General features: G+C 44.4%; 1 protein-coding gene across 2 annotated transcripts in view; it reads left to right on the forward strand.

Moving 5' to 3' along the window:
• The first annotated feature begins 227 nt into the window (after nt 1-227).
• SSR1 (signal sequence receptor subunit 1) overlaps nt 228-11,202 on the forward strand; it is a 21,583-nt gene continuing 10,608 nt past the window's right edge. For both annotated transcript variants that reach the window (XM_015810842.1, XM_015810843.1), the window contains exons 1-2: nt 228-360; nt 7,058-7,176. In XM_015810842.1, coding sequence (XP_015666328.1) covers nt 273-360; nt 7,058-7,176 — 207 coding nt within the window. In that variant the 5' untranslated portion in view covers nt 228-272. The remainder of the gene's footprint in view (nt 361-7,057; nt 7,177-11,202) is intronic.

The following is an 11,202-nucleotide window of genomic DNA, read 5'->3' on the forward strand; positions in this document are numbered from 1 at the left end:
TCTGAGGCCGCCTCCTCCCGGAGGAGTTAACACTTTTTGAGTTACGTGCCTCTTCCTCCTCCTTCCAGGGGAAGACACGTCTGCTGTACCGTTCTGCGGGAAGAAAAAGGCGGGGTTAAGCCGTCTGCGTGCCTGGCTCGGTGACGTCAGGACGTCGCGGCGTAAGAAAGGCGGGACGTCGGCCGGATGGAAGCTTAGCGCCATTGCTTAGTGGCAGGAAAAAAAAAAAAAAAGTAGAAGCTGCCACCGAAGGCGCTAGTTGGTTCGCGACCATGAGGAGGTCCCTGCCCCAACTGCTGGTGCTCGTGCTGCTGGCCTTCCCCGCCGTCCTCCTCCTCGGCGGCGCCCGATCCGGCCCAGGTAAGAGAGAGAGGGAGGGAGAGAACGAGGGCTGAACCAAGGCGACCGTCGGAGGGCGACCGTTGCGGGCTGCCGTGCCGCGTGGGCTGGAGGGCAGGCGGCGGGGGGGGGAGAAAGGGTAGGAGAGGGGAGGTCGTTAGCATTGGAACAAGAACGGCGCGCAAGGAGATTCTTGAATCGGTGGGTCGTCGGAACGCGCGAGAGCTCCGCTCCGCTTCGGGGGCTCTGTCCGTGGTCTCTTGAGCTGGTGGTCTGCACTGCACCCTTCCCCCGCCTGGGGCTGACGTGTCAGATCCCCTCCGCCGACACCCCTGATTTTCGTCAATGACTTGGAGCTTAGTTTAACGTCCGGGGCGGCTTCTGTCCCGTTTATGGAGGGCTGACAAAAGTGACACGTGCTAAATCCGAAGGCGATTGCCCCCTTCCCCCCCCCCCCCATACACACACACACTGCTTTAAATGTTGACAGGAGTAGCGTGTTGCTTAAGGTCCCGATACTGCTGCGATTGCTTTTTTCCTTCCCTCTCTGAAACCACATGCAGTTTCTCTTAAGTCAGTGTTTCTCAACCTTGACCATTTTAAGGCATGTGGACTTCAACTCCCAGAATTCCACAGCCAGCGTTGCTGGCTGTGGAATTCTGGGAGTTGAAGTCCACATGCCTTAAAATGGTCAAGGTTGAGAAACACTGACTTAAGTCATTGTGCTCATCTTCGGCCTTGGACTGCAGCAAAAAACTTTTAAGTAACACAAGTAAGGTACCGTTCGAGCCATCGAGCCACGATCAGGTCGTTGGTTTCTGTCGCTTTTTATTTTAAAAAGAGGAGAAAAAGGAAGAGATTATGAGAGTTGTTGAAATACTAACAGCAAACAGAAGTAATGTGCAGGACCTCAGCTGACCGTTTGTTGGATAGGTTAGGGTTAGCATAATTGCAGTTAAGTTATTTTCTTTTCTTTCTTTTTTTTACAAATTTTTTATTAATTTTTCAAATAAACATATAAACAAATCATACAAATATGGTGCATTTCATTAGAAAAACAAACACATAACAAGCCTACTCAGTAAGTATTCAGAAATAATCGGCGGTCCCCCCCCCCTGCATCCACACTCCCTCAAGTTATTTTCAATCTAATAGAATTAAAGATTGATGTCAACTTGGGCTTTTTGTAAGCGTTTGCCCTGTGAAATCAAGTTTTATTGAAATAATTTTAATAACCGACACCGATTACTATATTACGAAATAATGGAAATCTTAAAAATTGCTATTCGCTATCGACTGAAAATCAGCACTTGTTTGTAGTTAATATCCTAGGCATGCTCTGGCTTATCTTAGACAAAGGTTTAAAAATTCAGAAAAAGTTGCTGAAATTATGTGAATTGGTACTAGTACTAGCTCATATTCACTCTTTGGCAAAGTAGTCATTCTCCAGATCTCTTGGACTGTATGTTCATTGTACTGGGCTAGCATGGCTGTGAATCCATAGGGTAATAGATCTGAAGGAAAACAATGTTGGAGGACAAAAACATGTGTCTTTGGCCTATTGTGAGAGTTAAGCCCTTTTTGCATATGGCTGCAGTGTAAGTTACTATGTGTTGCTGAGAATGCTGGCACCGTGTTATGCATATCGTAATATCTTACAAACTATCTGTAGTTACCTAAACAACCTAAAATATATTCCAGGCCTTCACTTTAGTTTAAAAATAGTAAGTAACCCATACAGCTGCTGTAATGGTGAATAGTTGAGTTGACTTTGTATTATATATGTATACACACATGGAGAAACAAAAGCATAACACAGTTTCACCATTCTGGAAGCAGTAGTAAATTGTTGGACGAACCAATGACTAATAAAGCAGTAGTGTTATTTCTTCTTAAGACATAGCAGCTCTGCATATGTCAATAACTTTTTAAAAGTAAAATGCTCTTAAAGTTGAACTCAAGGCCTGGTGACAATGTTGTTTTCTTAGTAAAAGTGTCTTGTTCTTTTCTCTGAGGATATTTTTTTTTCAATCTAGCCTACAGTCTTGGATTTTCTGATAGCCTCCCATCTAGCTTGATCTGTTTTTCAAGATCAGCAGGATTATCTAGATGTAGTTGCAGGTGTCTTACCACGAATGTTTTAACTTTTTTCTGAATTATGTATCTTTTAAACCATTGAAAGCTGTTGGGTTGCAGCAGGATATAAATGCAATACAATTTTGCATAGTAGCATAGAAAAGAATTACTGTCCATCATTTTCTTAACTCTTGAAAACAAATAAAGGCATAAAAGCCATAGCTCTGTCCCATTGCTACTGATAGAAATTGTTAGTAGTAATTTGTTTAATATTCATTTAAAGACACTTCTAGAGTAGGACTGAATTCCCTAAATTGTATTTGCTTGTTCTCAGTGTCCTATTAGTTTCTACTGAAGTATTGGAGAAAAGGGGGAAAAAAACCTTTGTTCACTTTTCTAGCATGCATATTTATAAATTTCTAGCCCTTTCTTATTAGACAATTATATGCATTATTGTCTGTGAATAAGCTACTTCAAGTAAAATATTAATAGAATTGTGTGTTATGTTACCTTTTCTCCTTTAAAAGGTCCAAAGCATAACTCCAAATGATGAGAGAATTATTCACAACATTTCCAATGAGGATTCTCTCTCTCTCTCTCTCTCTCTCTCTCTCTCTCTCTCTCTCTCTCTCTCTCTCTCTCTCTCTCATATTATTATAAAATTGAGTTTTATGTATACATATTTTTACTATGGCCATATTTTAATTGACATGCTAACTTCCCATGCAAGTTAATATTTTAATTATCCAGCACAGCCCAAAATCTTTTCTATTTATCATACATATGTACATTTCATATGTACATATGTACATTTATTGATTATTATTTTTTATGTCAAGGTTATTGGTCGTTCTGGGATCTTTAGACTATGGGGTCGGAACCTTGGGGATAACAAAACACTTGAGGGAGCAGAGGTCACATTTTAAAAAATCTTAGTTTTGCCTAGTTTAAGTAGGAATGCTGACAAAATTTTCTCAGGGCTTTGCTACTCATTTTGCTTGCATTAATTGCAGTGGGTAAGTGAGTGCAAAGTTTGGGATTTACATTAAAATGTAAAGTATGTACATTTTTTGCCCAACTTTAACCACAGTGAAATCATATGTCTTATTCATGTGGTGGGTCACACTTTCTTAGTGAGAGAATAAAGTCAATACTTCTGATCAAATGGTGATGTAAATTCTATTGAATATGCATATCTTATTCATTGGAACGGTTGTATACATTAATTTCATTTTTAATAGTTATGCTTGAATAACTGTAGTTATAGTGGAATGCCTGTATTATGTCTTTTAGTTATTTTCCCAAGCAAGATCTGACTGAGAATGAACTTAATACCACAAATGAATGCTAGAGGATTTCATTTTCTTTTAGCTATCAAACATTATTCAAGCTTTTTTCCCTTGACAGTAACTACTATATTTATACCAGAAGTGTGAAAGTTACCAGAACCCTAAATTTTTTAGATTTGTCTGGCTGCCTTAATAGATGTTCAGTATCCTCCACTGTGATGCCACATCATCATTCTTGCTAAAATATATACTAGTGGCTTAAAAAAAAACCTGAAATGAGCTGAAGTTTTAGATGCCTGTTGTGCTTCGTTTTAGAGAAAACATTAAAGAATATTTGGTTCAAACAGTAGCCAGAAATAAATAAATGAAATAGTTTAATTTAGGAAATAAAATACTTTACATATTTTGATATATTAATTCTTTATTATGGGTTTTATGAAACTTCAGCATTTTGAAGCTACTGCTCATATATGTTATGTGCTGTAAGCCGCCCATAGTACCTTCGAAATTAGATGATGAGCAGCAAATATTTAAATAAATAAATGTGCTCAATACATTGAAAATCAAATTATTGCTCTTCGGATTTTATTGGTCAAATTGAAACGTACTGAAATTTTTCAGCAGTGCCTGCTTGGTGGACTAGAATTTTTTTTTCTAATTAATGTCATAATAGAAAGGGAAATTTGATCGTTTCTTCTCCCTCTAGAAAGTTTGCTTTGGCCCCTCTTATTTGAAGATGTCCTGAAATCCTTTATTGCATTTTTTTTTTCATTTAATGCTATGCCTAGTTTTGGCAAACAAGTTTGTAGGAACCATATTTTTCTGTACATTTTGAGATCATAAAAAGGGTACCCTTACAAAATAGTTATCATTGGTAGCTAATATCTAATTACAAAATATGTACCGGTATATACTAGAAAGTTTTAAAAAGCATTGAGCTAGAATTTTTGTGTTAAATAATTTTTATTTTCTAAGAAAACCTCTGGATTATATGGAGCTTAGCGGAACTATTGGTCATTTGAGCTGTGCTTGAGGCCGATATGACAAGATGACGGTCCATCCCCTAAAAAAAGTATCCTTAGATCTAATAGTACAGTACTGTACAACAGTCTTCCCTTTTTAGGGAAAGTTGTTGGGAAGATATTAGGTGCACAATTTAAGGGAGAAGCAGATTATTTGGAGCCTTTTTAGTCAGGATTCACAGTGGACTATGATGCCAAGGTAGCATTGGTTGCACTTGTGGATGAGCTTTGATGATGTAGTCATCTTTGTCCTTTTGGATCTTTCAGCAGCTTTTGTTATCATCATTTAGTACAGCGGTTCTCAACCTATGGGTCGCGACCCCATATGGGGTCGATCGACCATTTCACGGGGGTCGCCAAGCAAGGCTGTCCGCCATTTTTTCCCCCTTTTCCGGCGGGTGCTTTACCTCCCTTGAGCTGGGCCAGCTGGTGGTCGGCCTGCTCCGTCTCTGCCGCTTGCCAGCTACGCCTCGGCCGGCGCAGGGGGCGGAACCACGCATGCGCGGCGCTCCCGGGCAGGGAAAGTCCTCGACTTACGACCGGTTGGGTAGTCCTCGACTTACGACCGGTTTAGTCCTCGACTTACAACCGGTTTAGTCCTCGACGTACGACCGGTTGGGGGTCGCGGCATTAAAAAGGTTGAGAACCACTGATTTAGTATATTCTTCTGGACTGGCTTAGAAGGTTAGGAGTAGAGGGAGGCAGAATAGTGTGTTGTTGTGAGTGTCCTTCAGGGCCAGTTCCAGTCAGTGTTGGAGAGAGTTGAAATCAGAGATTTCTTATATAGGTGCCTCGGGCTTTGTTTTCTCCCCACTCCTGTTTAATACTTAATGAAACGTCTGGTCAAGGTCACCCCCTGGATTTGGTGGGGGTTTGTTCAGCTTTAGCTCTCAATGGATAGCACCTTCCCTGAATAGAGTTGGGTAGAGTTACAATTTAGGAGTCCTCTTGAATTCATGGCTCCCGCTCAAAGAGCACCTGGCAGTCTTGACGGAGGCAGAGCTTTAGCACAAATCAGCATTGTTGTGTCCATTCTTGGGCCAGAAGACTCTGTTTGCTATCCCTCGTGCTTTAGTCACTTCTAGATTGGATTATTGCAGTGGGATTACATAGAACTTACCTTGAAAAACTCTGAAGTTTTAATTGTCCAGAATGCAGCCATTCTGGGCAATGTTAATCCATGCTACGTGGCTATTGCACAAACTGCATTGAATCCCAGTATGTGTCTTGGTGTTGTTCAAGATTCTGATTGTCACATTTAAAGGCCTAGCTGACAAAGGACTAGATTACTTGTGGGACTGCCTATTTCTATGATTTCATGTGATCTGTTTCACCAGATCTGATAGGCTAGATCAGTGGTGGCGAACCTATGGCATGGGTGCCAGAGGCGGCACTCGGAGCCCTCTCTGTGGGCACACGTGCTGTTGCCCCAGCCTCGCCTTTCCCCACGACCCCCTCCTCTCCAGCAGCCCCCCTGAAGGAGAGTCGCCCCTGAGCGTGGCCCACGCGAAGCAGCGCAGCCAAGGACATGGCAGCCAGGCAGCGTAGACAAGACTCTGCCCTCACACCCCATTGTCCACAGTTGATGCTGCAGGGCGCGGGCAGAGGGCGTGACTGCCATAGCGCTGCTGGGCTGCCTGGGTGATCTGCGGTGGGCCCTGGAGGTGGTGAGTGGTCCTGCGGGCAGGCGGGGCGGGGGATGGGGGCAGGGCAGGGGGTGGAGTGGAATTTATGTGCATTGTTGGGTCTTGTAACTGGCCAAATCGACCCAAGTCTGGTGGGGCAGGGAGTAAGTCGAAGCTCAGGGCTGTGACAGGTTTCTGCATGTCAGTGGGGCCTGTAGCTTCCCAGGGCCTTCCTCACACCCTCAGGCACCTCCATGCTCCGCTTAAGGATTCAATTCCGGCATTCTTGGTTGCTGTCATTTGTGGGAAGCTGCCAGAGTGTCAGAAATCATGATCACATGACCAATATAATCATGAGCTGGCTGCCAGGAACTCTTGAGGAGCGGTCATAAACCCCCGTTTGTTCAACATCATTGCAACTTAGAATGGTTACTGAACAAATGGTCGTAACTCAAGGACTATCTGTACTGTGAAGTCATTTGAGTACTGTGATTTCAAACTGCAGTAGAAGTACAGTAATGTAAATGAAATAATACGTGTGGTATCTTGCAGAATAATTACTACATTAATATATATTAATTGTTGTATACCTTTGAGTAGTTTGATTTTTTTTAAAAAAACAACAACAAACAACCTGTGGCTCTTTTTGAATTGTTTTTTAGTGCTTTTTTCCAATAACAGCAAACTTTCATTTTCATTTCTCTAGGTTCCAGTTTGCTTGTGTCTGCCCAAGATGCTACTGAAGATGAAGAAGCAATAGAAGATACAATAGTTGAGGATGAAGATGATGAAGCCGAAGTTGAAGAAGATGAACCCACAGAATTGGTACAGCTACAAAAAAATTTAAATTTCATGCTGATGTGTCCTGTCAGCACTATTTGAACAATAGATATGTTACCAAGAGTGTTAACATTGTCACAGTTGCGATGTTTGTGAGTCCCAGCTGAAATAGAATACACTGTACTAAGTAGTTTTGCTAGCTGAAATATGTAACTTAATTATTAAGAAGCATTATGCAGGTACAGTGAAACAAATTAATTATACATATAATGCCAAATGTTATAATGTAGTAAATCTAAATAAAAGTCTGATTTGATGAAATAGCAGTAAATATGCTTTACGAGTTTAACTATTTTGGTTCAGTTACTTTACAGTAATTTCTGATAGAGGTAGGCAGTGCTCATATAAAATTAATATCTCTTAATATAGTTAAAATATAATTAATTTGATTCAATTTGGTTTAGGACATCAATACATTTCCTAGACCATTGGCTACTCAATTAGGATTACAACTGAGTTTTAAGGAAGCGCTTGATTAAATGCTAATATATTCAATGTTATTGAGCTGACTGCAGCAAATTTTTAGTTTTAACAATCTTGTCCTCTGGTTTAGGAGTATCTGATCGATTTGTTAAATATATTTGGTTTTGTTATAGTCCAGTGATGGCGAACCTTTTAGAGACCGAGTGCCCCAAAACTGGCCCCACCCCCGCTCCCCCTCCTGCCCCGTCCCACCCCATCCCCCACCCCGCCTGCCCGCAGGGCCACTCACCACCTCCAGGGCCCGCCGCAGATCGCCCAGGCAGCCCAGCAGCACCATGGCGGCCATGCCCTCTGCCCGCGCCCCGCAGCATCAACTGTGCGGGATAGGGCGTGAGGGCAGAGTCTTGGCTACGCTGCCTGGCTGCCATGTCCTTGGCTGCGCTGCTCCGTGTGGGCCACGCTCAGGAGCGACTCTCCTCCAGGGAGGCTGCTGGTGAGGGGGTCGTGGGGGGAGGCGAGGCTAGGGCAACGGCACATGTGCCCACAGAGAGGGTTCCGAGTGCCGCCTCTGGCATGCGTGCTATAGGTTCGCCACCACTGTTATAGTCTATGCCTTTCTCCAGCACTGAGATGGAGACTCCACCATTGGCAGGAATACAGTCTTTGGGTAGTAGACTGTATTCCTGCCCAATCAGATCAAGTCAGCCAAAGTTGCCACGCCCGTCCTGGACCGTTGGTCTCCAGTCTTTGACTTGATCTTGCCCAGGACAGACGTTGCAAGTTTGGCTCTAGGCAGGTACAGTCATTTGGTGGATTTTCCAGTCCCTTTCCCAATTTCAAATTTAAAGAAATATTAGTTAGTNTGTCCTTTAGTATACCAGTTTGAGGTTAGATTCTCCTTCTATGCTTAGAGGTCTTTTGAAAGATTTTCCTTGTTTTTCCATGTCTGTTTCCATCTTGTACAGTATATTTTTACAGATGTTGAAATACTGATTCTTGTCTCTTTTAACAGTTGTCTCTGAAAACCATTGTTAAATTCCTTTCTGAGATTTTTGTCTTCTCCAGCACTGAGATGGAGACTCCACCATTGGGTAGTAGACTGTATTCCTGCCCAATCAGATCAAGTCAGCCAAAGTTGCCACGCCCGTCCTGGACCGTGATCTCCAGTCTTTGACTTGATCTTGCCCAGGACAGACGTTGCAAGTTTGGCTCTAGGCAGGTACAGTCATTGGTGGATCTCCATCCCATTTCTCATTCAAAATTTACAGAATTAGGGTAATTAATTAATTACTAAATTTGGCTTCTTCTCCCCTCTACGTTCCCTGTAAGCTTTCTCCCTTTCACAGGGGCTAACGGCCATTAGTCTAAAGGGTTCATTACTCAAATAGGATTGGGCCTTGCAGGGACTGGAACAGGGCTGCGCTTTTCCCCCAACAGGAGGCCAACGGCTGTTGGACTCAAAATCCCTCCAGCCTGACGGAGCTTGCGGCTGCGGCTCCGTAGGCTGTTTAAACGGGGAAAGACAGCCTGGGAGGCAAATTCCTTTCCATCGGTCGTCAGGGAGACATCGGCTGCTGTCTCCCTCAGACAAGCCTCACGGAGTCCGCGGCTGCGGCTCTGTAGACTCGGACGTCCTTTTTCGCGACGAGAGAGGAGAGGGGAAGCCCCACGATCGTCTCTGAGGTCGTTTTTCTTCCCTCTCGGGACTGCGGCTGCAGTCCTCGTGGAGGATTATTGTGAGTTTTCTCATTTTTCGTTTGCGGAGGTGCGCGCGCGCGCGCTTCCCTCCTCTTCAATTAGCGTTTCGGCCGGCTATCGGGGACTAAGTAAAAGTTTATTTCCCCCCGATTCCTCCCTTCTTTGCGATCGGCGGTTTTTGGCCGACTCTTGAGGACGGGGAAATAGTTTCTTTTTCCCCGATTCCTCCCTTCTTTGCTGGTTGGTGTGCGGAGGCTCTTCAGAGAGCGGAGGGGGGGGTGCTAACAGTTTCCCCGGCCCTGCTAGTATTAGAGACGCCATCTTGAGCCTCGTGGGCCTTGTATAGGCCGCGGCGGCCATTTTGAGTCCACAATTTGCTCAACAATTAGATCAATGTTCACTGCAATTTGGTGCAAGGATTCATTCTAAATTGGGCGTTTGCACAGTTTCAATTGGCAAACGAGTTTTTCTTTCTGCAAGAGTAACAATACTGGATCACCAGTTTTTCTGTAGGGAGGTAGGCCACCATTTTAGATAAGGACGCCATTTTGTATTCTCCTTTCCTACATATAGAGGCAGATTCCTTCCTTTGGATTTTGGTGTCTCCTGGTTCTCATTTGAATTGTTTAATTGGCACAGAAATTTGGCACTGTACTGGGATTCCAGACTCCCCATAAGCGTGTCTGTTCTTATCCACAGTATTTTCAGTACGAATTCCAGGCTCCCCTTATAGAGTGTCTGTCCTTATTCGTACTTAGTTTCTCCCTTGGATTCCAGGTGCCCCCAACAGCGTACCTGTCCTTATCCAACCGGGATTATACCTGGGTTCCAGGCGTCCCTGCAGTCCGTCTGTCCTTACCCAGTGTTTGACATTTTCCTGACAACAGAAGCCCCCTATTGTGTTTCAAGGTTGTAGGAAAATGGAGGAAACTTCTCTTTCCTCAATGAGTGCCCCGCCTTCCTCATCACGTACTCCTGGTCCGGAGGGCACTGGTAAGGCGACCCATAAGAGCCGCTCTACCGCCAAAACATCTAAACAAGTTGATAAACATGCTACCAGGAGGCACCAAGCCTTGGAAAAGGAGTTCTCCAAAGCACAGAAGAGAGCTAGGCTGGAGACCCAGGGGTCTGCGGAGTTAAACTTAGAATTGCCTCTAGGAGTTCCAACTTCTCCCAGGGGTGTTTGGTCAAGTGGGGATTGTTTTTCCCCCCCAGCACAGGGCGGAGTGGTCCAGGTTTCCCCAGCTCCACAACCCTCCACGTCCAGGTCAGTGCAGGGGGGTCCTGAGGCCACCTTTACACCTACTGCGGCGGGCCTCCGCCCAGCAGAACCGATTCCCTTCCTTTCAGAAGAGCGTTTGATGCTATTGATTAAACAAACAGTCGACCATGCCCTTGACACTAGGGCCAGGGCGGCTAGGCCAGTATCTTCACTTCCAACCCCTCTTTCCCAACCTGAGGTGGAGGCTCATTATGTCCCATCTTCTCCTTCTGGATCTGTTGTTTCTGAGGATTCATACCTCAACCAACCTCCCCCTGGTCAAGAAATTATAATGTCAGAGGAGGAGGACGTTCCTCCAGAGGCTCCTACATTTACAGGCTTATTTAACCCTGCTTTCTTTGTCACCATCCTGCGCAAGGCCACGTCTATGGCTCATCTAGGTCAGGGATCCTCGTCAACTGAGGCTCCTGCTCTTCCAGACCCGGAGGCGGCTCCAGTTTACGTTGAACCTGTCGCAACACAACACCGTATTCCCTGTCCTTCCCTGTTTCTGACCGCAATCAAAAAGCAGTGGTCTTCTCCGGCATCACTTCCCTTACCAGGTAACACAGATAAAAAACTGTATAATGTTGCCAAGGAGCTGGAGGAAGCATTAGACATTCCGGAGG

This window comes from Protobothrops mucrosquamatus, unplaced genomic scaffold (genome assembly GCF_001527695.2).
Source record: "Protobothrops mucrosquamatus isolate PMUCROS unplaced genomic scaffold, P.Mucros_1.0 scaffold23, whole genome shotgun sequence".
Taxonomy (NCBI): domain Eukaryota; kingdom Metazoa; phylum Chordata; class Lepidosauria; order Squamata; family Viperidae; genus Protobothrops; species Protobothrops mucrosquamatus.